This window comes from Pholis gunnellus (genome assembly GCF_910591455.1).
Source record: "Pholis gunnellus genome assembly, chromosome: 11".
Taxonomy (NCBI): domain Eukaryota; kingdom Metazoa; phylum Chordata; class Actinopteri; order Perciformes; family Pholidae; genus Pholis; species Pholis gunnellus.
Genome location: NC_136538.1, coordinates 24974150 through 25000355, shown reverse-complemented (window position 1 = coordinate 25000355; position 26206 = coordinate 24974150). Strand labels below are relative to the sequence as shown.

The 26206-nt window shown below is 44.1% G+C and overlaps 4 protein-coding genes and 1 long non-coding RNA gene across 7 annotated transcripts; 3 read left to right on the top strand and 2 right to left on the bottom strand.

The window, feature by feature from the left end:
- Nucleotides 1-815: 815 nt before the first annotated feature.
- syndig1 (synapse differentiation inducing 1) lies at nucleotides 816-9856 on the top strand (the record flags this gene model as incomplete). Its single annotated transcript, XM_079168455.1, has 3 exons — nucleotides 816-1262; nucleotides 6510-6647; nucleotides 9482-9856. The coding sequence occupies 3 exons, from the start codon at nucleotides 816-818 to the stop codon at nucleotides 9638-9640; spliced, it is 744 nt and encodes a 247-aa protein (XP_079024581.1). The 3' UTR covers nucleotides 9641-9856.
- On the bottom strand, nucleotides 2301-4561 carry LOC306703437 (uncharacterized protein; the record flags this gene model as incomplete). Its single annotated transcript, XM_079169414.1, has 4 exons — nucleotides 2301-2317; nucleotides 3519-3789; nucleotides 4057-4163; nucleotides 4402-4561. 4 exons carry the CDS (start codon nucleotides 4559-4561, stop codon nucleotides 2301-2303), a joined length of 555 nt encoding a protein of 184 aa, XP_079025540.1.
- Nucleotides 9857-12086: 2230 nt separating the features above from the next.
- Nucleotides 12087-21153, bottom strand: abhd12 (abhydrolase domain containing 12, lysophospholipase). Of its 3 annotated transcripts, XM_079169190.1 has the most exons (14): nucleotides 20892-21153; nucleotides 20109-20232; nucleotides 18095-18216; nucleotides 17693-17798; nucleotides 17284-17403; nucleotides 17176-17206; nucleotides 15795-15840; nucleotides 15508-15640; nucleotides 15388-15425; nucleotides 15072-15151; nucleotides 13649-13731; nucleotides 12983-13061; nucleotides 12766-12893; nucleotides 12087-12542 (listed from the first exon to the last, which is right to left on the bottom strand). In XM_079169190.1, the coding sequence occupies exons 2-14, from the start codon at nucleotides 20228-20230 to the stop codon at nucleotides 12497-12499; spliced, it is 1134 nt and encodes a 377-aa protein (XP_079025316.1). In that variant the 5' UTR covers nucleotides 20231-20232; nucleotides 20892-21153; the 3' UTR covers nucleotides 12087-12496. The 3 variants fall into 3 exon arrangements, with proteins under 3 accessions (XP_079025316.1, XP_079025314.1, XP_079025315.1); XM_079169188.1 differs by lacking the exons at nucleotides 12087-12542; nucleotides 12766-12893; nucleotides 12983-13061 and having other exon boundaries at nucleotides 13127-13731; XM_079169189.1 differs by lacking the exons at nucleotides 12087-12542; nucleotides 12766-12893; nucleotides 12983-13061; nucleotides 20892-21153 and having other exon boundaries at nucleotides 13127-13731; nucleotides 20109-20313.
- LOC306703271 lies at nucleotides 13007-15062 on the top strand. Its single transcript, XR_013767286.1, has 3 exons — nucleotides 13007-13131; nucleotides 13611-13715; nucleotides 14237-15062. It is a non-coding gene; the product is annotated as an uncharacterized lncRNA (long non-coding RNA).
- A 248-nt stretch (nucleotides 21154-21401) lies between the features above and the next one.
- gins1 (GINS complex subunit 1 (Psf1 homolog)) lies at nucleotides 21402-24663 on the top strand. Its single transcript, XM_079169191.1, has 7 exons — nucleotides 21402-21557; nucleotides 22243-22307; nucleotides 22396-22494; nucleotides 22612-22702; nucleotides 22804-22920; nucleotides 23492-23566; nucleotides 24517-24663. The coding sequence occupies exons 1-7, from the start codon at nucleotides 21483-21485 to the stop codon at nucleotides 24583-24585; spliced, it is 591 nt and encodes a 196-aa protein (XP_079025317.1). The 5' UTR covers nucleotides 21402-21482; the 3' UTR covers nucleotides 24586-24663.
- The last annotated feature ends 1543 nt before the right edge of the window (nucleotides 24664-26206 follow it).

Sequence of the window (26206 nt, the reverse complement as noted above, 5' to 3'; positions counted from 1 at the left end):
ATATATTAGATATTATTATTATATTGTATATAATATATTATTATATACTCCAGACAAAGTATATTATAATAAATCTCTCTCTCTCACTCACTCACTCACTCTCACACACACTCACTCACACACACACACACACACACACACACACACACACACACACACACACACACACACACACACACACACACACACACACCTTCCTGCCCGCCCGTCTCTCCTCTCTATCGGAGCTCCGGACCATCCAGACCCACCGGGTCTCTCTCGGCTCCTGTAGCCGGCTCAGAGCGCGCTGAGGGCGGCTGTAGGACGGAGGAGGGGATCGGAGGGTCTCACCTTGGGAGGTGAGTGTGTGCGCTCGTGATCACACGACATGTTTAGCATCACCGGGATGACGTCAGAGGCGGTGACAGTGTCGGTATTCAGGATCCCACCGGAGAGTAAACATGTAAACACGTGACTACGGGATGTACACGTCCGCGTGCGTGTATGTATGCGCGCGTGAAGCTCAGCGTTGTTATCAATATGCAGGATTATTTGATTATTTGATTATTTGATGTGTGTCTCTGTCCTTTGGTCCATCCTTCATGTCTCCTTCAGGATGAACTCAAGTCTCCTTGTCCACTAGTGAAGGAAGCATCGTGTGTTTCTGATCAATACAAATGAAAAGTATTGATCAGGATAAAACATCTTTATTGTATTCTTGTTCTGTTGTTGTTCTATTGTTGTTGTTGTTGTGTTGTTGTTCTATTGTTGTTGTTTTCTGTTTCTCAACAGAGTTCAGCCTCTGACCTCCTCTGAGAGACGCCCCTCAAGGAGGGATGGAGAGAGGAAAAGTGTGGAGAGGAGGTGGAGGAGGAGACACCCGCAGACCAAACGGCCTCATCGACACCCACCGGCTGGGGGCGGAGCCTCGGGAGGCACTGCTGCTGGTGTACTCTGCTCCTCTTTATCAAGGTCACCTGGTGGTGAGCCCTCCTCCTCAGGAGAGGAGCAGTGGAGGAGGAGGTGGGGGTCCTCCTCAGCTCCTGAACCCTGGCGCTCTCCTCCCCCAGCAGGAGGTGTCGGACCCCCGCTTCAGGCCGACCCCTGGCCTCCTCCTGTGGGGGGAGGCCGGGGGAGGAGAGTGCTGCGAGACCTCCTTCATCGAGGGGCTAGGTCCAGACGCCTCCTCCTCCTTCACAAAGGAGGCGCTGCTGTTTGCTGACGCAAAGATCCACACGGTGTCGTACGACGTCGACGACGACGACGAGTTCCAGGAGCTTGAGGTGAAGATTCATGTTCTCCTCCTCTTCTCCTTCTTCTTCCTCTTCTTCTCCTTCTTCATCTTCTCCTTCTTGTCCTCTTCTCATTCCTCTTCTCCTCCCTCTTCTCCTTCGATCAGTCTGTCCCTGCAGCAGGTGGGTCAGAGGGGGGTCCTGGTGATCCCGTATGGAGAGTAGTTTCTTCAGAGTCCTCCTCTCCACCACCTGTTCCACATTGTCTTGTTTGCAGCCAGTGATGGAGCCTCTGAACCAGTCTGTTCAGTCTGTTGTTGATGGAGGAACTTGTCCTCCTCCATCATGTCCACCTCCTCTCCCACAACTCTCAGCGGTTGTGGAGCCGTCGTCTTCCTCCTGAAGTCCACCACCATCTCTCTGGTCTTGGCCACGTTCAGCAGCAGGTGATTCTACCGGCCCACTCCACAAAGTCCTCCACTGCTGCCCTGTACTCCTCCTCCCGTCCCTGATACACCCGACCACTGCAGAGGCATCAGAGATCTTCTGCAGAGGTCATGACCCCGAGTTGTCCTGGAAGTCAGTGGAGTACAAGGTGAACAGGAAGGAGACGGAACGGTTCCCTGTGGGGCTCCAGTACCACTGACCACCGTATTTATTGGTTTATTTGATAAAGGACGGTGCACATTAATAAAAACATTTCTGTAAATGTGCCAGAGTTAGCCAAAAGGCTGTTTTTCATCTGTAGTGAGGCAGAAGTTACAAAACAAACCTAAAAACAGAATATAAGATTACATTTAAAAGGTTATACAATATTGACGCTTTACAATGCGTGCACAAACAATGAAAAAAAGTGAGAACATTAATATTATTAACAGACAGAAGTTCAACACAGACAGAGGTGCAGTTCCATTCTAGTGCTGACAGAGCTGGGTACTAACTGACCACTTCTTGAATTGAGCTTTAAATGAACTGTATGTCTGTGGTTCTCTAGTGGTCTCTGGGATGGATTCCATGTGTGTCTTAGCTGCCTCTGTTGACATGTAGTTTCGTGTGGACCTGAAATTTGATAGATTAAATTTGACCCGGTTACAGACCTTTGTCACCTGAGATTTGAATGATAATTTGGAATCAAAAAGTCCTCAGAGATACTTGTAGTCAGGATCAACCGGAGCCTCTCCCCAGATACAAAGACATCCGGCTCTACACCACCAGAGCTTTTGGTAAAAAACATACTGTTTTCATCTGCATACATGTGGATGTTGGTGTCAGGGCATGCTGATGGCAGATCATTGCTAGATAAAGAGAACAGCAGTGGGCCCAGGACAGATCCTTGTGGGACGCCTGTGGACAAGTGGAGGGCAGTAGATTGATAGTTGTGTGTTTGGACAAACTGTGATCTATTTAGCAAATACGATTCAATCCATTTCAGTGTACCTGAGGAGACATTGTAGCTGGGCAACCTGGACAAAAGAATACGATGATTAACAGTCAAATGCCTTCTTGAGATCAAGAAATACAACAACAACACCTCAGGACAATAATTGGCTCTGAAGACGAATTGCATTGGGTGAAGGGCAAAAGAACTGGTATTCAAACGGCAGATCATTTGCTCAGCTACCAACTTCTCTGCAACTTTTGATGTTGTTGGCAGGATACTGATGGGTCTGTAATTACAGGTAGAAAGCGGATCTCCATCTTTGAATACTGGAACAACAGCAGCCAACTTCCAAACACTGGGAAACATGCTCTGAGAGATTGAGAGGTTGATGATTTTGCTGATGGGATCTGTTAGTTTTGTGCTAAATTATTTGAGCATAACTGCATCCATACCAAATATATCCTTTGTTTTGGAAGATTTAAGAGAACTGATTATTCTCGTGACCTCTGATTGAGTGACATTTCTAATGATGAAGGTCGGCTCCAATGAATTTACTGTACCGTATCAGACGGCACACGGCCCAGTCGAACAAACTGTGGTCCGCCTGTGAGGTAGTCAGTGATCCAGGAGACGGTGGACGCGTTAACCACCACCACCACCACCACCACCACCACCACCACCACCACCATCACCACCACCACCACCACCACCACCACCACCACCACCACCACCATCACCACCACCACCACCACCATCACCACCACCACCACCACCACCACCACCACCATCACCACCACCATCACCACCACCACCACCACCACCAACACCACCATCACCACCACCACCACCACCACCACCACCACCACCACCATCACCACCACCACCAACACCACCACCACCACCACCACCACCACCACCATCACCACCACCACCACCACCACCACCACCACCACCATCACCACCACCACCACCACCACCAACACCACCACCACCACCACCACCACCACCACCACCACCACCACCACCACCACCACCACCATCACCACCACCACCACCACCACCACCACCACCACCACCATCACCACCACCACCACCACCACCACCACCACCACCATCACCACCACCACCACCACCACCACCATCACCACCACCACCACCACCACCACCACCACCACCATCACCACCACCACCACCACCACCACCATCACCACCATCACCACCACCACCACCACCACCACCACCACCATCACCACCACCACCACCACCACCACCACCACCACCACCACCATCACCACCATCACCACCACCACCACCACCACCATCACCACCACCACCACCACCACCACCATCACCACCATCACCACCATCACCACCACCACCACCACCATCACCACCACCACCACCACCACCACCACCATCACCACCACCATCACCACCACCACCACCAACACCACCATCACCACCACCACCACCACCACCACCACCATCACCACCACCACCACCACCACCACCACCACCACCACCACCATCACCACCACCATCACCACCACCACCACCACCACCAACACCACCATCACCACCACCACCACCACCACCACCACCATCACCACCACCACCAACACCACCACCACCACCACCACCACCACCATCACCACCACCACCACCACCACCATCACCACCACCACCACCACCACCAACACCACCACCACCACCACCACCACCACCACCACCACCACCACCCGCAGCTCCTCATCAGCAGCACTGGTTGGTGGTGTTGAATGCACTGAAGTCAAAGACAGTGATTCTCACAGAGCACCGGTTCATCCAGGTGTGACTGAGCTCGTTGCAGCAGGTAGGTGATGGCGTCGTCCACTCCCACACGAGGCTGGGATGCAAACTGCAGAGAGTCCAGTGAGGATCTCACCTGAGGCCGGAGGTGGGCCAAGACCAGCCTCTCCAGCACCTTCATCACATGAGATGTGAGGACAACCGGTCGGTAGTCGTTGAGGCCTGATGGAGTCGTCTTCTATGGAACAGGAACCAGGCTCGACGTCTTCCACAGCACCGGGACTCTCTCCTGCTTCAGGCTCAGGTTGTGGAGGTGTTGCAGGACATCAGACAGCTGGGTGGTGCAGGTCTTCAGGACCCTGGGGCTGATGCCATCAGGTCCTGCAGCCTTTCCTTGGTGGAGTCTCTCCAGCTGTCTCCTAACCAGTCGTCACAGAGAGGGGGGGGGGAAGAGCCCTTTGATGTTGAGGCTCTGTGTCCATGCAGCTCACCAGGGGGACAGAGGGGGAGGTGTTTGGGAGGTGAGGTGTGAGGAGGAGACAGATGAGGGCTGTGAACTAAACCTATTGAAGATAGAGTTTAGCTCGTCTGTCCTCTCCAGGGAGCCCCCTGGTTGTCTCCCTCCAACCTTGAAGCCGGTGATCTGCTTCATCCCGTCCACACCTCCCTCACGTTCTGCTGGAGTTTGGCCTCCAGCTTCCTCCTGGAGGAGTCCTTGCCCTCCCTGATCTTCATCTTCAGGTCACACTGGACTCTCCTGAGCTCGTCCCTCCCCAGACCTGAAAGCTGCTTTCTTCTTGTTGAGAAGAGCTTTCAGGTCACTGGTGATCCATGGCTTGTTGTTGGGGAAGCAGCGCACAGTCCGGGATGGAATGACGGTCTGTTCACAGAATGTAATGTATTCAGTGATGCAGTCCATCATGCTGTTGAGGTCCTCCCCATGTGGTCCACACAGCACATCCCAGTCCGTTGACTCAAAGCAGTCCTGCAGGGCGTCATTAGCCTCCTGAGACCACCTCCTCAGGGTCCTGGTTGTCACAGGCAGCCTCTGCACCAGAGGAACATACCTGGGTGTCAACAGGATCAGGTTGTGATCAGACCTGTAAGCATCCTTTGCATTAGCACACAGAAGGTCCAGAGTTGTATTGTTCCGTGTGGGGCAGTCAACATACTGGTGAAAGGTCGGCAGAGCTTTATCCAGAGTGTTGAGGTTAAAGTCTCCAGTAATTGCCAAAAATGCACCAGCGTGTTGACTCAGCAGTCCAGACACAGTGGACTGGATGGTGTCCACTGCTGCCTCAGCGTCAGCTGATGGAGGGACGTACACAGCCACAACAATGGCGGACGAGAGCTCCCTCTGCAAATAATAAGGACGCATCCCCCCAGCTAACAGTTCAATGTCCGGGCTACAGAAGCGTTCCTTCACACACACATGGTCGGGATTGCACCACCTCTCTTCTTACCGCTCTGTATGACGTCTCTGTCCGCCCGAACAGTCCTGAAGCCGGGAAGCGACGCACTGTGATCCTGGAAGTCTGTGTGCAGCCAAGTCTCCGTGAAACACATGACGCTACGCTCACGGAAGTCCCTCTCGGTCTTCACCAGCGCGCCAAGCTCGTCCGTCTTATTCTTCCTCCCCGTTATAATCGCCGGTACCGAAGGTTTGTACTTCCTCGTCATAGCCCTCCGCTTAGCGCCCGACCTGCAGCCCCGAGCCCTGCTCCACAGCTCCTCCGGGATCTCAGGCCTGGCGCCGGGCAAAAGCCTCGGTTTGCTCAGCACAATCAGCTGATCGCGGGAATAGACAGAGGCCCCGTCATTGTGTGAGGCTCTCCGTTACAAAAGAGAAACAGAAAAGCCACGAGAAAAGTTGAGAAAAAGTTACGGTCCGTTGTCTGACCATAAGTTAAACTAAACATGAAGGAAAAAGAACAAAAGAAGAGAGGAAAGGTGAACAAAAGGACTACAAATTAAAACACAGGCAGCCGCTGGCACGGCGCCATCTTCTTAGTCTCAGAGAAGATCAGTGATGTGTGTCATAAAGGATTTAATTCATCCATCAGATATTAATCTCTCAGAGTCTTAACACTGCAGGTAACCATGTAAACTCACCTGTGTGATGTCATCAGAGTGAATACTCCAGCCAATCAGAGAGCGAAGACACCTTCTTGTTGATGCCTCCCAAAGATCACCTGGGCCTCAGCGTCTTCTCCATGCTGTGCTGCTTCTGGCCGCTCGGCATCGCCGCCTTCTACCTGTCGCACCAGGTGAGGACACGCCCACAGACACCTGAGCTAGTCCACACACCTGAGGACACGCCCACAGACACCTGAGCTAGTCCACACACCTGAGGACACGCCCACAGACACCTGAGCTAGCCTGACACACCTGAGCTAAGCCTGACACACCTGAGGCATCATGACCTGACGCAGTAGTATTATTTGTAGTACTGGTACCATCAGGAACAGTAGCAGTATTACTAGTAGTATTAGTAAAGCACTAGGAGTACTATCATTACCAGCTACAGTAATACTAGCAGTGGTTTGAGTAGAATACCATTAGTAGTACCAATACTACTTCTAATATGGACAGATTGCCAGTATTACTACTGGTAATACTGCAGTTGTAGATCAGGTTTGAGTACCAATAACAGCACAAGCAGTAGCAGTAGTACTTGCTCTAATATGAATAGATTTCCAATAGTAGTACTGGTAATACTACTCGTATTTTAGTAGTAGCAGAGTCAGTAGTACATGTAACCTTTAATGAATTGCTGAATACTTGTAGTATCAGCAGATTAGTAGTAGTAGGAAAGATCAGCCAGGGAGAGGGAGCGAAGACGACTACGGGCAGAAACCATGTGGGCAGGTGGAGGAAGTCAGTGGTCAGAGAGCTGGAGGGGAGTGAGACGTTAGCAGTAGAGCAGTGTCTCGTGAAGATGAACCGAATGTCGGAACCGAGTGAACCCCAAATGGGGCTCGTCCGGGTCCAAGAAGGTAATTACGTGTCCCGATAGTTAAACGTGTCCCGATGGTCAAACGTGTCCCGATGGTCAAACCTGATCATAAAGTCTTACTTTACTTACACATCGGGTCACATTCATCAAAACACTAACCGAACCATTAACATTGAGTTACAGCCTCAGATTTCAGCCAATCACAGAACAGGATGCTTCTAGAGAGTCTGGTGTGGTGGTCTGGTTTTCATCACTTTAACAACCACGGCCACTCTGAACTCAAAACATCCTTTTAAAAGCTGAAAGTTTACTTTTATTGTGTCTATTTGATAAAGAACTTTAATTGAACATGGTTAACAGTGCTTTAGATAAAGGATTTGTGTTTTTGAGCATTTATAACTTTTAAAAAGTGAATGAAGTTTCAGGGTCCTGGTATCGAACGATTATCAGCTGAACAAATCACAGTGTGAACCACTTCCATCAATAATAATGATGATTATAATGAAAGTACAGGGTTCTCCTGTGTCCTGTGTGTGTGTGAATGGTTTCTCTCTGCTAGAAGTCTTATTATTGAAGGAGAACATTGAGCGGTAACGTCTACAGGACTGAGGCTGCAGCCGTCATCGTCTCATGTTCCAGAGAAACGGATCAGGAACAGATCTGCGCTGCAGCCTGAGGTCTCAAACTAAACAGGATGTTTTGCTTCCTGATCACATCATCCTGATTAAAAAGTGATTAAAAAGCAGAGCGGCGGATACTTCCTCTCTGATGTTCTTCCTCTGCTTCATAATCTGGTTTCTGTTATTAACCTCATGAACCTCCATCAAACACAAGCGTTCAGGATTCCTTTGTGAAGCAGATTAACGGCCAAATGAATCGCAACGTTTCACCCAATTTAGAGAAAATCGTCAAAATAAAATGTGTCTGAACGCTTGTTTCCATCGGTTAGTGTGTTTGTTAGTGGAGTTAAAATAATCCTGGTTATTGTTATTCAGCTAGTTTGGTTCTCTTTAAGCAGTTTCAGGATTTATTTGTTGAACCTGAACGAAGGTGTTGTGAATAGAAGTGTGCTCTTATTTTGAAATACAGGCTGAATTAAAATCTCTTTAAAAGCAGCTTTACCGAATAAATGAATCAGCAAAGTGAGTTCTGCAGTTAATGTCAAATATAAAATTTCCTTTTTAATGCAAGTTAAATGTCGTCGCATTGTTTTTTAACAGATAAAATCCTAAACTCTTTAAAAATCATTTTGGATCAGATATAAAACACAAGGTCACACTTTACTGATCAATTAATACTTTAACTACATGTATGTACTTCTTCCACCACTGTGTAAGTACAGGTTTCTCAATCACAATAATAATGAATAACCTGCATGTTCTCATCTTTAACTCTGTCATTATAAATCTAAGACAGACAGACGTTTATATTTAAAATGACTTCCTGTTGGTGAATCAGAGAAAAACTTCGACCACAAGAGTTAACAAGCTTAACGGGTCACCAGGCAGGTGTGTGGCTCAGACAGGTGAACAGGTGAAGAGGTGAAGAGGGGAACAGGTGAAGAGGTGAACAGGTGAAGAGGTGAACAGGTGAAGAGGTGAAGAGGTGAACAGGTGAAGAGGTGAACAGGTGAAGAGGTGAACAGGTTAAGAGGTGAAGAGGTGAACAGGTGAACAGGTTAAGAGGTGAAGAGGTGAACAGGTGAAGAGGTGAACAGGTTAAGAGGTGAACAGGTGAAGAGGTGAACAGGTGAACAGGTTAAGAGGTGAAGAGGTGAACAGGTTAAGAGGTGAACAGGTTAAGAGGTGAACAGGTGAAGAGGTGAAGAGGTGAACAGGTTAAGAGGTGAAGAGGTGAACAGGTTAAGAGGTGAACAGGTTAAGAGGTGAACAGGTGAAGAGGTGAACAGGTGAAGAGGTAAACAGGTGAAGAAGTGGGAATGTCTCTTTATGGTGTTTTTGTGTCTCTTCCTGTTTTTTACGTGTCTCTTTGAGAGACATTTTGTAGGTGAAGGCCGGGGGGCCCCCTCAGTAATCCATTGTGTTCCCTTTGCTAAAGGAGATAAGAAAGGAAGCATGAGGACACTCAGAACCTTCCTGAGACAGAAACATATGTTAACTTCTGTTCTTTGGCTCCTCCCCTCAGACCAACAGGGCGGTGTCGAGAGGAGACTTCCACCTGGCGAGCTCCAGTTCGAGGCGGGTTCTCTTCCTGGCGGTGCTGTCGATCACCATCGGGACGGGTATCTATGTGGGCGTGGCCGTGGCGCTCATCGCCTACCTCTCCAAGAACCACCACTGGTAATCCTCGTCGTCAGGGAGGAAACATTACCCATCAGGCACCGGGATTGTGTTTGGGATCTTCACCTGGAGTCTCAAGCCAAATCCCAACATCCCCCTAAACCCTCAAACCCTGAACCCTCAAAGTCTGTGAGTCCGTAAGGGGGACATTGGGATTCGGCCTCAGGCGAGATTCCTCGGCAGGTCGGCTGGAGGACCACTTCCTGTTTGTCAGGTGACTCTGGAGTTCAGAACCAATCAGAACACAGGATCTCTGGTGGGATCCACTTGGTTTTAATGAACATTTTCAGTGTGATTTCTTGTTTGATTTGTTTTTACGATGTTTACTTTTTTATGTGGTTCATCTTAATGAGACCTTGTACTTCAAAGATAAACAATAACAACATTACTTCATATTCTAGCCATCACATCTTATTCTGGATTATTTCTTGAAACAGTTTGAGGTTCAAGAGGTTTCAGAGATCAGTTGTAAAGCAAATACTTAGAAAGCTATTGAAGTATAAATGTATTTAGTTTTGCTATCGATAATAGAGACAATAAACAGGAAACTATATTTATATCAAGAAGAAACAAATGTCAGATGAAAACAACATGAACAGGTTTCTCTGGATCCAGGTCAAAGGTTTTGTTAATTTGAAAAAGAAATGTGAACCTGAAAGTCCAAGTTGTGTTTTTGAACATTGAAAAATACATCAATGTATTCAAAATAAAAATAAGTGAATGAAAAGTTTTTGTTGTGTTGAATATCATTTTGATTGAGTTCTGGAATTGTTTTCATTTTTGACTTTCATATATATTTTGATATTTGAGGTTTTATATTTTCGGTTTCAAATCTTTTTTTCAGTTCAGACTTTTGACCCTGATCTAGCGTGGGGGCGTGGCATCAACTGAGGGGGCGTGGCATCAACTGAGGGGGCGTGGCATCAACTGAGAGGGGCGTGGCATCATGAGTGACAGCATAACAAAGAACTTCCTCAACCACGTTGCCTTCAGGTAACCTGGGCACCGCGAGAATGATGACTCAACACTTTCTATGCACCATATTCACGTGATTGCAAGTAAAACAAATGACGCTAGTGACAACGTTCTGTTTAGCTAGCTGTGTTAGCCTCTACTTGGCACGAATCACAGTAAAAGAGCAATAAACTATGACATATTGGGCCGTTCAACTACCACACTTTAATATCTGACGTTTCTCACTTCCACACACCACTGTGAACGCAGCGTAGGATCCTCGCGATGGCGTCCGCGAGAAAGGCTCAAAGTGTGTCCGCGGCAGCTCGTGGAGGCACTTCCTGCTGCTAGCTCAGCTCGTGGAGGCTCTTCCTGCTGCTAGCTCAGCTCGTTGAGGCTCTTCCTGCTGCTAGCTCAGCTCGTGGAGGCTCTTCCTGCTGCTAGCTCAGCTCGTTGAGGCTCTTCCTGCTGCTAGCTCAGCTCGTGGAGGCACTTCCTGCTGCTAGCTCAGCTCGTGGAGGCACTTCCTGCTGCTAGCTCAGCTCGTGGAGGCTCTTCCTGCTGCTAGCTCAGCTCGTGGAGGCTCTTCCTGCTGCTAGCTCAGCCGCTGTGTGTGAGAGGAGCCGCGGCAGTTCCGCCTTTATCCGTCGCTATGAGACAACATGTAACAACACATTAAGGTCCTTGAAGGGATGACTGTTGGTAGTTGTAATTGGTTTAGTAAAAAAATGCCGAATTGTAATAATATGGCTACTCGTCTTTATTAAGCTAAGCTAATGTAGGCTAACATCAGTTGGCACTTGTTGCCATGGCAACTACACCAGCAGACTAAACCGGGGTGAACGAACGGCTATGCTAACGAACTTCATTGCACAATGGATTTATAAATTCAGAAAAATATATTTTCAAAAAGAAACAGAGGAACACATCTCTCTACCTGCGGTGATAACAACACGTGTTTCCTGCTTTAGTTCACTGAAGCTCATTAACAGTAAACTCCCTCTAGTGGCCGAACGGGTCAATGACGCTGCTCTTCACTATGTGTTCACTGCTAAGCTGCTATGCTAAGCTGTTAGCCACCAGGAAGTGATCCAAGTAGAAGCTTTTGTCTCCATCCTCGTTATTGTGTAGCTCAGTGCTGTCCTACAGCTGAACCTCCTAAAACCTCATGACGTCATTAACGGACAATGCATGAAGACAAAATCAATGTAATGAACACAAAGACAAGAACAAACTCACAAGAACCAGTCACACATATTTATATGACGACAAATCAACCCAGCAGCACTGAGACATCCTCACACTGAAGAACATCATTCAGATATTATTCACATCAGAGGAACAATATTAACCATTTCATAAACACATGAACACATGAACACAGGAGTAACGCTGCTGAAGATGTGAAACAAAGCACTTCACTTACCAGAGCATCCTCCTTGTGTTTTATGACATACTACTGTCAGTCAGACTCAAACTAAACACTATTATCACTTTATTAAATCCTGATGTCTGTTGATGACGTGATTTATTTTCCATTCACCCAAAAAACAAAACCACAGTTACATAAAACAAGAAATATTTAATTCAGAATTCAAGTCATAACAGGCCTTAAAACCAAACAAACCAGACGTTGGAAAGAGTCGGAGACATTTTGAGATGAACCAAAATGAGAATCACACAGACTGTAAAGAATCAAGATGATCAAAATATTCAGAAATGAAAGTTCAGAAATGAAACTTGTGTCTTCCTGTTTGCTCGTCGTCCTCGTCGTCCTCAGAAGGTTCAGACTGAGACCAAGAAGAGTGTGTGTGTGTGTGTGTCAGCTCATGAGACAATATTCAGTCTAATCAGAAACGCTAACGTGTGTGAGTGTGTGTGTGTGTGTGTGTGTGAGAGAGTGTGATCAGGTTGAGTCGTCCGTCTGTTGAGGAGCTGAGCCGAAAAAATCGCTGCAACGAAACACCAGAAGAAACGTTCGATTAATCTTTGTTCTACAACACGTCTTTTAATCTCGTTTGTTCAGATATTCACTTTAATTTGATATAAAACAGAAATCTCCATATTTAGAGGCTGAAAACACAATGTACTGCCATGTTTTGCATCAGAATGACTTCCTTGCTTTGACACAGTGTTTTTAATCTGTTAAACGTCAGCGTTGTGCGTCGCTAGTACCTGAGGATGTTTGGCAGCTCTGGGCTCCTGTAGATGAACTTGTGCCTGTAAGCCAGAGCCGAGGGGAAAGCAACAAAGTGCACCTTGTGACCGCTGAGGCTCTTTGACTGAGACGCCATGTTGTACAGCTGCAGGAGGAGGAAGAGGAGGATGAAGATGATTTACCTCTTTGAACAAACGAATCATGAAACGATGAGAGAACATGTCAGCTATCAACCTCTTTCCCCAGATGAAAAGGAACCACGGCGTCGTCCTCGGCGTGGAGGATCAGCACGGGACACGAGATGTGATTCACGCTGCAGAGACACGATGCGTTCAGGGACAACCGTACATTACTGCTGTGTTATGGAATACCAAATACTACCAGTAGGGGGACTGCAGAGTTCATATTCACTTTGTTAATGTTATCTACATACACTCATATACTGTAGACGTGTTATTCCTTTAAATCTCATTTAAAGATGCTGAATATGACTTCCTGTCATTAAAGAAAATAGTCTGGAGTTCCTTTAAAAAGTTAACTGAAACCCAAGTTACTGAAAAGTAATAATTATAAATATATATATATTAAAAGTTATTAGTTTGTTAAATTTAATACATTATTTTGTGACGTTTCTCTTACTGGATTTGATCTCCTTTCAGTAGAAGTTTCTCTTCTAACTGATCCGTTTGTGGTGGACTGAAGCTTTGGTCTAAAGCTAATGCTAAGCTAATATCTGCTGCTACATCCTGACAGAGGAAACGTAGAACGTCTACAGAAACGTGTGGTTCAGTGTCAGACAAGTCGTAAATGATGTCAACTTTGATATTACGGCTGTTTGCTGTGTTTCTATCACGCTCTCTAGAATCAATGAACAGATGTTCAGAAAGGAAAGTCACCAACTTCTCATCGCTGGCGAAGCAGATGTTGTTGGCTGTGATGGCGTCCAGGAAGAACCAATCAAAGCCAGGCAGGTACCTGTACACCTGAAACACACGACACGGATGTGTGAACGGACTCAGGTCTATAGCTGGGACCGGCTCAGGTCTAGAGTTGGGACCGGCTCAGGTCTAGAGTTGGGACCGGCTCAGGTCTATAGCTGGGACCGGCTCAGGTCTATAGTTAGGACCGGCTCAGGTCTATAGATAGGACCGGCTCAGGTCTAGAGTTGGGACCGGCTCAGGTCTATAGCTGGGACCGGCTCAGGTCTATAGATAGGACCGGCTCAGGTCTATAGATAGGACCGGCTCAGGTCTAGAGTTGGGACCGGCTCAGGTCTATAGCTGGGACCGGCTCAGGTCTATAGATAGGACCGGCTCAGGTCTATAGATAGGACCGGCTCAGGTCTAGAGTTGGGACCGGCTCAGGTCTATAGATAGGACCGGCTCAGGTTTTATTATCATTCTATTACATCCATTGTTGTTATTACTACTGCTATTACTACTCATTTAATGTGTCATTTAGATTTGTTTCTTCTTCTCCTCGTTAAAGGATTTTAAAATGAGACCGTCACCTTTTGGACTCAAACCTCAAGAGTGACTGAACAGAACCAACTATTAATATGTCGACTGTGAGTGGAGACGATCACAGCGTTCCATCATCATGAGCTGGACTCACTCACATCATCACATCATCACATCATCACATCATCAGATCATCAGATCATCACATCATCAGATCATCAGATCATCACATCATCACATCATCAGATCATCACATCATCACATCATCAGATCATCACATCATCAGATCATCAGATCATCACATCATCACATCATCAGATCATCACATCATCACATCATCAGATCATCACATCATCACATCATCACATCATCAGATCATCACATCATCACATCATCACATCATCAGATCATCACATCATCAGATCATCAGATCATCACATCATCACATCATCAGATCATCACATCATCAGATCATCACATCATCAGATCATCACATCATCAGATCATCAGATCATCACATCACCAGATCATCACATCATCACATCATCAGATCATCAGATCATCAGATCATCAGATCATCACATCATCAGATCATCACATCACCAGATCATCACATCATCAGATCATCACATCATCAGATCATCAGATCATCACATCATCAGATCATCACATCACCAGATCATCAGATCATCAGATCATCACATCACATTCATCAGGCTTCATGAGGACAATATTTAAAACGTTGATGGAATTGTGTTAGATGCTGAATTTCAATAAAATATTGAATAGAATAACACAAACATACTGAGTACGAACCAAATACACACCTACTGTGTGTGTGTGTGTGTGTGTGTGTGTGTTACCATGGAGAAGGGGTGGCTCCGGGCCTCCTCTCTGATGTTGGTGAACGGAGACTCTAAGATCAGAGCGTCAGGAGGACTTCCTGTCAATGACATCATGAATATTAAGACTCTTACATTAAACTAACATGTCTCATAGATATAATAACTACAACCTCTGAACACTGTTTATTCTAGTTACACGGAACACGTGTAGAACCCAACTAGGAGAAATGAATAACGTAAACAGAGTCATTGATCAGCTGATAGAAGTTATTGATGCAACCGAGTGTGTGTGTGTGTGTGTGTGTGTGTGTGTGTGTGTGTGTGTGTGTCACACCTCTGTCACACAGCCGTCTGACCAGGTTTGTGGCAACTCTGAAAAACAAAACATTCAGACTAAATAAATAAACCCTGGTACTGAACAGAGTGTGTGTGTGTATATATACGTGTGTGTTACCCCGTCCCCAGAGAGTGTCCCCAGATGTAAAGCGGCGTTTTGTCATTCAGACGCCGTTTCAGCCAATCGTAGACGAAGAGAGCGTCTGATGTCATCCCCCCCTCTGATGGAGAGCCGTCTGAATCCCCCCACCCTGCACACACACACACACACACACACACACACACACACACACACACACACACACACACACACACACACACACACACACACACACACACACACACAGTGTTGCTTGTTATAAATATGTGAAGAAGAAGAAGAAGAAGAAGAAGAAGAGTTCTCACCTCTGTAATCAAAGGTGACGACGTGGTAACCTAATGAACTGAGGACCTGAATGAAGACAGAGAGGAGAGTCACCTGTACAGGTGAAGTTCAGCAGCAGGAACTAACAGACGTCACGTTAACACAATGTTTCCTGTCAGTTCCAAATTTACATTTTCCAAAAAAATAAGTATAAACTATTGCAATATGTATCGTATCGTGATATATCGTACCGTGACTTATCATGATATATCGTACCGTGACTTATCGTGATATATCGTACCGTGACTTATCGTGATATATCGTACCGTGACTTATCGTGATATATCGTACCGTGACTTATCGTGGTATAGCGTACCGTGACTTATCGTGATATATCGTACCGTGACTTATCGTGATATAGCGTACCGTGACTTATCGTGATATAGCGTACCGTGACTTATCGTGGTATATCGTACCGTGACTTATCGTGGTATAGAGTACCGTGACTTATCGTGATATATATATATATATATATATATATATATATATATATATATATAGTATAAACTATTGCAATATGTATCGTATCGTGATATATCGTACCGTGACTTATCATGATATATCGTACCGTGACTTATCGTGATATATCGTACCGTGACTTATCGTGATATATCGTACCGTGACTTATCGTGATATATCGTACCGTGACTTATCGTGATATATCGCACCGTGACTTATCGTGATATACCGTACCGTGACTTATCGTGGTATAGCGTACCGTGACTTATCGTGATATATCGTACCGTGACTTATCGTGATATAGCGTACCGTGACTTATCGTGATATAGCGTACCGTGACTTATCGTGGTATATCGTACCGTGACTTATCGTGGTATAGAGTACCGTGACTTATCGTGATATATCGTACCGTGACTTATCGTGATATATCGTACCGTGACTTATCGTGATATATCGTACCGTGACTTATCGTGATATATCGTACCGTGACTTATCGTGATATAGCGTACCGTGACTTATCGTGATATATCGTACCGTGACTTATCGTGATATAGCGTACCGTGGCTTATCGTGATATAGAGTACCGTGACTTATCGTGATATAGCGTACCGTGACTTATCGTGATATAGAGTACCGTGACTTATCGTGATATAGAGTACCGTGACTTATCGTGATATAGTGTACCGTGACTTATCGTGATATAGCGTACCGTGACTTATCGTGATATAGAGTACCGTGACTTATCGTGATATAGCGTACCGTGACTTATCGTGATATAGAGTACCGTGACTTATCGTGATATAGCGTACCGTGACTTATCGTGATATAGAGTACACATCGTTTACTGATAACACGTCTTCATGTCTTATTCAATATAATAACAGACCACAGGTTTAAACTGACCTTGTAGAGCTGAACTCGGTGGTCTCCTCCTCTGTAGAGACACAAACAGGTCAAAGGTCAAACAGCGACTGATGGGTGTGTCTGTGTGTGTGTGTGCGTCTGGGTCACCTGGTCCCTGCGTTTCCATGGAGATAGAGGATGACAGAGTGGGTGGAGCTAAAGGTGGAGTCGTACCAGTCGCCTCGTTTCTCCTGAGCTTCTCTCCACATCCGAGCAGGAACTGTGTGCCTGACACACACACACACACACACACACACACACACACACACACACACACACACACACACACACACACACACACACACACACACACACACACACACACACACACACACACACACACACACACACACACACACACACACGTATTTGACTGATTGAAGTGCTGAAATGTTTAGAATCTACTTTATTGAGAGCAGAATCAAAAATAGAATAAATATAAATATGTGAATGAGACTGTGTATGTGTGTGTGTCTGTGTGTGTGTCTCTGTGTGTGTGTGTGTCTCTGTGTGTTACCAGACTCCGATCTTCAGTCCGGTCTCTGGCTCCAGGTAGAAGTTGTGTGTGTGGTTCAGTCCCTGGTCCAGAGGTCTCTTCAGATCGATGAAGTACGGCATCCACACTGAGAGGACACACACACACACACACACACACACATGACTATCTGACATACTCCTGTTACACCAGCCTGTCAATCACTCTCCTGTGTCCCCGCCCACTTCCTGTCAACTCAGACAGGTTTCACTCGTCTTAAGAGCAGCAGGAACACGAGCCCGCTGTCCTTTGACCTGCTGACAGACAGACAGGCGGCGTGCAGAGAGAGAGAGAGACAGACAGACAGACAGCTATAAAACAGAATTAAAGTTTCTATTTTCGATGCTTCTCTTCCATCCTCTCTTCCTCCCTTCAATCACTCACTGAAGTTGAGGAAGACGAGTTTGGCCTGGATGGACGGACACAGTTTGACGATGAAGGGAATGGAGACGTAGACGACCAGCAGCCACAGAATCATCCTCTTCATCTTCCCCACCAGACCCAACCTGAGGACAGACAGGTGAGGACAGACAGGTGAGGACAGACAGGTGAAGACAGACAGGTGAAGACAGACAGGTGAAGACAGGAGGTGAAGACAGGAGGTGAAGACAGGAGGTGAAGACAGACAGGTGAGGACAGACAGGTGAAGACAGACAGGTGAGGACAGACAGGTGAAGACAGACAGGTGAGGACAGACAGGTGAGGACAGACAGGTGAAGACAGACAGGTGAAGACAGACAGGTGAAGACAGGAGGTGAAGACAGGAGGTGAAGACAGACAGGTGAGGACAGACAGGTGAAGACAGACAGGTGAGGACAGACAGGTGAAGACAGACAGGTGAAGACAGACAGGTGAGGACAGACAGGTGAAGACAGACAGGTGAGGACAGACAGGTGAAGACAGACAGGTGAAGACAGACAGGTGAGGACAGACAGGTGAAGGACAGGTGAGGACAGACAGGTGTTCTAACGGCGTTAACGGCTCTAACGGTGTTAACGGTTCTAACGGTGTTAACGGTTCTAACGGTGTTAACGGCTCTAACGGTGTTAACGGCGTTAACGGCTCTAACGGTGTTAACGGTTCTAACGGTGTTAACGGTTCTAACGGTTCTAACGGTGTTAACGGCTCTAACGGTGTTAACGGTTCTAACGGTGTTAACGGCTCTAACGGTGTTAACGTTGTTAACGGCTCTAACGGTGTTAACGGCGTTAACGGTTCTAACGGTGTTAACGGCTCTAACGGTGTTAATGTCAGTGAGACCGTCTCTACTCGACGTTCTGATGAAATCGAATGTTTCTAGTCTTTTTACTTCATGACCGAGACTTCAGTCTTCTGGTGTTTTCTGTGTCCGTGTTGAACAGAGAGCAGAATGACCAGCATGCATTGCTGCAGCTCTGGTTGTTCAGAGTTTAAGAGACTCTAATGAGGATGAAGATTAGATAGAAGAAGAGTGAAGCTGACAGGAAGGAGAACTCAGGGTTTAGAAGTCACCTATCAATCACTTTAAATAGATGAATATATACACACATATATATATATATATATATATACATATATATATATATATACATATATATATATATATATATATATATATATATACATATATATATATATATATATATATATATATACATATATATACATATATATATATATATATACATATATACATATATATATATATATATATACATATATATACATATATATATATATATATATATATATATATATATATATATATATATATATATATATATATATATATATACTCTGCTGAGGCAGAAGTGAAACTAAAGTGGGTCAAAGTGATGTCTGAATCAGTTCCTGTCTGACTTCCTGTCTGATCTTCATCACACTGTCCTAAATCCTCACGGCATACTTATACTTCACAGTGTGTACTTTTCTACTACTGTCATAGTACACACAAATATCACCATCAACCAGAAATGATACAAAACTGTGACTGAGAGTTAGTTTTGGTTCAGAAAAACTAATAAAAATAAACGAGAAAATATGTAAAATACATGTTTAAAAATGAAAAAGAAAGAATAATATGTGCAACAATTATAACCAATAAAGTAACGAGTTACATCTGACAATTACACTTCAAAGATGTAATACTTTACGTTTCATAAAATCCTTCTGGAGCCGTTTATTTTAATATTTACACTCAGAAATCTAATTTTATTTTAATATTTGATCTTTACGGGATCATATTGATCATATTGTCTTGTATAAATGATATCATCACGTTTATCATGTTTTATTTAATAAATAAGACAATAAGATGAACACAGATGAGTTTCATAGTTTCTGTGAACTTTTCATCCTTTTTGTCTAAAGTGACACTTTGTGTTGTGATCACGTGACTTTGTTGTTCTTGTGGTCTTACCTTCTGAACGGTTTCCCCATGCCCCCCTCTCCTCCCGGTCCCTGCCGGTCCCGCTGCTTCAGGTCCGGGTCTCTCCTGTCCAGCAGAGTTCCGCTGTCCTCCGGGTTATTCCGCTTTCGCATCACTATGAACGTCAACGACAAAAACACCCGTTAACCGGAGGAGGAGTCCGTTACCGACACACGGAGCTGAGTCCCCCCTGCTGTGAGACTCCCAGGCTCGAGCTCTCCGCGTGCACTGAGGACCCGCAGAGAGCAGCTGATCAGCGCCCAGCCGCCGCGGGGCCAATCAGAGAGCAGGAAACACGAACACGTGGCCGTCACCGTGCTGCGTCCACGGCCACTGGGGAGCGTCGGAGCAACGTGTACCAAAACAAACCCGGTGAATGAAGGAGTGCATGGTGCCTTCAGGTACACCTCGTAAACTCTGAGATGTAGTACAGTAAAAGGTACAATATGTACCTCTGAGATGTAGTGGAGAGTAAATATAAAGAAGCAGTAAATATAAGTACTCAAGTACAGACCACATGTGTACTTTAGTACAGTACTTGTGAACTCCCTGACATTAGGGGCCTTTGACGCCTCACGACCCTGAACGCATCACACGTTCTGTTTATCTTCAATGGAACCTTCAGTCTCTCCCTGTTATTAATGTCATTAATGTCGTTAATGTTATTAATGTTGTTAATGTCGTTAATTTTGTTAATGTTATTAGTGTTGTTAATGTCGTTAATGTTGTTAAACTCACAACATAAATGTTACGTCAGCAGAAACAGATATTTACCATTTTCGAGCCTCTTTTCCTTCACTTGAACGCAGCATTCTACAAAGCTAGTTACTTAGCATCGAAGCTAATGAGCAGAAACAGGAAGCGGCTCCTAAACAAACCTACAATATCCCAGCTCTTCTTCACAGGTGTACAACAACACACTGAGTCTCTCCGGAGGACTCGGACCGGAATATAAAAGCTGTCGGACGGGTTTTTATTTTTAGCCGCTGTTTGCTAACCGGAAGGAAGTCAGACTGCGGAATTAAAAATGGCGACGAACGGCTCGTTTGTGCTTTAAACCGTGGACGTTAAATAAAAGAACAAACTCTTACCGGTCGGTCTGGATGGATTAAAGCGGCTTCACAGTATCGTTACTGTTAAGAAATAAAGCGGTTATTAATCGCTGGTTTGTTTGGCAGCGACAAGCTCGCTTCGCGGGTTTCTTGAAGTTTGTCCCAACGCGGCCGCCGGAGCGACGGGTCCATTTTGTCACGTGATCACAACACTGCGATTTTTTTGCCGCGAAACTGGAGCTGAAGTCTCACAACGAGAGTTGTGTTGTTTTCAGATTTAATGTTCTGTGTTTAACGATTTAACAGAACCGGGATGTTCTGTGAGAAAGTGATCGAGTTAATCCGGGAGCTCCACCGGATGAGCGACGGACAGCTGCCCGCGTTTAACGTGAGTTATTCCCGGTGTTACGTCCCGACTGGTTTCAGCCCTGCTGCTTTCAAAGCTGGTGTTGTTGTGTTCACTAACAGCTGTTTTCTGCCTCTGTGGACAGATTCCTCACACATTCACTAACATGCTGCTGAGATCTATAAACACATCTCAGATCTCTTGATTGTATCAGTGAGACTACGTCACAGACACGTGTGAAGAAATACATTGAAGAAAATATATGAATGTAAAGAGTCAAACTGTCGAGCAAAATACTAATAAATCTAAAGACGGGCCACCTGCTCTCTAAGAGTGACTCATTCACTCATTCATCATGACGTCATTCACTCATTCATACTAATTAAACTACAGTAAATACAGTTCGTTGACAGATTCTTTGCTCCGGTCGGTCAGGACGTTATAAAAGATTTATTATTCATAATGTGACTTCTTCTTCTGCTCTCTTAGTTCTTAGAGGGTAGACTTCTGACCACTGTGTGAAGGAGTCCACCATCACACATACTGTATACACACACATATATATGTATATATATATATATATATATATATACACTCAGTCACCACACAAGAAGGCTATAAAACAACGTAAAGAGTTCATATTGTTAAATATTCAAAGCTGTAAGTTCACGTTCACGTATTACGCAATAAGGAGTGATGGAGTCTGAGCGTTCTCTCGTGTTCTCAGGAGGATGGACTCCGACAGGTTCTGCAGGAGATGGAAGCTCTTTATGAACAGAACCAGACGGATGTGTGAGTCCACTTTAATGTGAATACTTTAATTTGTGTTTTAGGTTAAAGGCTGAACTTCATATTCATATTATTAATCATTGTGTTTCAGTAACGAGGCGAAATCTGAAAGTCGAGCTGACCTCATTCCTTCAATCAAACTACGACACTGCTGTTTGTTGAGGAACCAACGCTGTGTGACCGCCTACTGGTAACACACACACACACACACACACACACCTCTGACTCCTCCCCTGTGATCGTGTGACTCCTCCCCTGTGATCGTGTGACTCCTCCCCTGTGATCGTGTGACTCCTCCCTCTCTCAGCTATGACCGTCTCCTGAGGATCCGGTCTCTCCGTTGGGAGTACGGCAGCGTTCTGCCGGCTAACGTCCGCTTCCACATGTGTGCAGAGGAGGTGAGTGTGACATCACTTCCTGTATTGATCACTTCCTGTATCGATCACTGATGACCCCCCCCCCCCCCCCCCCCCCCCCCCGCGCTGGTCTACCTGTGCAGGTGCAGTGGTTCAGTCAGTACAAGAAGTCTCTGGCCTCCTTCATGCGGTCTCTGGGGGGGGGCGAGGGTCTGGACCTCACTCAGGACATGAAGCCCCCAAAGAGCCTTTACATCGAGGTGAGACCACGCACATCTGGCAGGGTGCATGATGGGAAATGTAGGAACAAGCTCTCTCTGGAGATTGCTTTTATTTTAGCGTTTTAAAATAGTTTATACTGTTAATAAAAACAATAAGAAGTTAAACTCATTTCATTTAAACTCTCTGATATCTAATCCGTGTGAAAATAACAATAATTCAGTTTTAAACATTTGAAACAACAGTTTATAAATAAAGTTATGTTACTTTGAATAAACATTTTAATGTTTCTGTTTATTTAACAGAAGATTAGATATTAAATATGATCTATTTTAAATTAAGTGTTTTTACAACAAAAATGTGATTTATTTACAAAAAGAATCACTTAATGTTATTGATTTCATATTTAAATATGATTTAAAGAATATTTTAATATCTTTCTGCAAACAAACTGAATATTGACGTCAACGTATTTTATCTTTTCATAATTTTATTTTCTTCTGTAAATAGTGATTCTGTGAACACATGTACTAGTATTTGCAGTGTGTACTTGTATATACTATGTGTATAAGTACCTGTGGTCACATGACGCTGACATCAGGTGTTTTCCAGGTGAGGTGTTTAAAAGACCACGGAGAGTTTGAGATCGACGACGGAACCGTGATCCTGCTGAAGAAGAACAGTCAGGTTATTACTCATTAATAATCATAAGAACAGTCAGGTTATTATTCATTAATAATAATAAGAACAGTCAGGTTATTATTCATTAATAATAATAATAACAGTCAGGTTATTACTCATTAATAATCATAAGAACAGTCGGGTTATTACTCATTAATAATAATAAGAACAGTCAGGTTATTACTCATTAATAATCATAAGAACAGTCAGGTTATTACTCATTAATAATAATAAGAACAGTCAGGTTATTACTCATTAATAATCATAAGAACAGTCAGGTTATTACTCATTAATAATAATAAGAACAGTCAGGTTATTATTCATTAATAATAAGAACAGTCAGGTTATTATTCATTAATAAGAACAGTCAGGTTATTACTCAATAATAATAAGAACAGTCAGGTTATTACTCATTAATAATAATAAGAACGGTCAGGTTATTATTCATTAATAATAACAGTCAGGTTATTACTCATTGTTATTAATAATAAGAACAGTCAGGTTATTATTCATTAATAAGAACAGTCAGGTTATTACTCAATAATAATAATAACAGTCAGGTTATTGCTCATTATTAATAATAAGAATGGTCAGGTTATTATTCATTAATAATAATAAGAACAGTCAGATTATTATTCATTATTATTAATAATAACAGTCAGGTTATTATTCATTAATAATAAGAACAGTCAGGTTATTATTCATTAATAATAATAAGAACAGTCAGATTATTATTCATTATTATTAATAATAACAGTCAGGTTATTATTCATTAATAATAAGAACAGTCAGGTTATTACTCATTATTAATAATAATAAGAACAGTCAGGTTATTATTCATTAATAATAAGAACAGTCGGGTTATTATTCATTAATAATAAGAACAGTCAGGTTATTACTTATTAATAATAGTATTCATTAATAACATTGTGTCACCTTAACGTCTGTGTCTGCAGCACTTCCTGCCTCGGTGGAAATGTGAGCAGCTGATTCGTCAGGGCGTCCTGGAGCATGTGGTGTCCTGAAGGACACGGAGCGTTTCTATTGGTCGAGCTCATCCAATGATTAAAGACTCAAACGTCCTGATTCACAGAGTTCCCTGAACACAACAAACTGTTTAAAAGATTCTGATGAAATAAATAAATCTTTTTCTAAATGTTTGGTCTCCATTCAGTTTGTTACTGCACTAGAGTAGTAATACTAGTGTAGAAGTACTCTGATCTTCTACTGCACTAGAGTAGTAATACTAGTGTAGAAATACTCTGATCTTCTACTGCACTATAGTAATACTAGTGTAGAAGTACTCTGATCTTCTACTGCACTAGAGTAGTAATACTAGTGTAGAAATACTCTGATCTACTGCACTAGAGTAGTAATACTAGTGTAGAAGTACTCTGATCTTCTACTGCACTAGAGTAGTAATACTAGTGTAGAAATACTCTGATCTTCTACTGCACTATAGTAATACTAGTGTAGAAGTACTCTGATCTTCTACTGCACTAGAGTAGTAATACTAGTGTAGAAGTACTCTGATCTTCTACTGCACTAGAGTAGTAATACTAGTGTAGAAATACTCTGATCTTCTACTGCACTATAGTAATACTAGTGTAGAAGTACTCTGATCTTCTACTGCACTAGAGTAGTAATACTAGTGTAGAAATATTCTGATCTACTGCACTAGAGTAGTAATACTAGTGTAGAAGTACTCTGATCTTCTACTGCACTAGAGTAGTAATACTAGTGTAGAAGTACTCTGATCTTCTGCTGCACTAGAGTAGTAATACTAGTGTAGAAGTACTCTGATCTTCTACTGCACTAGAGTAGTAATACTAGTGTAGAAGTACTCTGATCTTCTACTGCACTAGAGTAGTAATACTAGTGTAGAAGTACTCTGATCTTCTACTGCACTATAGTAATACTAGTGTAGAAGTACTCTGATCTTCTACTGCACTAGAGTAGTAATACTAGTGTAGAAGTACTCTGATCTTCTACTGCACTAGAGTAGTAATACTAGTGTAGAAATACTCTGATCTTCTACTGCACTAGAGTAGTAATACTAGTGTAGAAATAGTACCTCAGATGTAGTACAGTACGTAAAAGTACCTCATAATTGTACTTCAGTGGTATATCTGGTAATATCAGAGATCAATAGATGTTAAAACCACTGAGGTTTAACATCAATTAAACATTAATATTTAATAAACAAAGTAAATAAAAGATAAATATCTGTGAGGACAGGAGGTCTCACTGTGGAGGAGAAACAGGAAACAGTTTAAAAACACATTTAATGTCGTTTCATGTTACAGGATCCAACATGGAGGAAACACAGACAGGAGGAGGAGCAGGAGGTCTCACTCTGAGGAAACACAGACAGGAGGAGGAGCAGGAGGTCTCACTCTGAGAGGAAACACAGACAGGAGGAGGAGCAGGAGGTCTCACTCTGAGAGGAAACACAGACAGGAGGAGGAGCAGGAGGTCTCACTCTGAGAGGAAACACAGACAGGAGGAGGAGCAGGAGGTCTCACTCTGAGAGGAAACACAGACTGAAACACAGAAAACTTGCAGACAAAACTCCACCTTCACAAAAATAAAAGTAAATACAAAATAATACAAATATATATAAAACGTAACATAATACCCTCATGG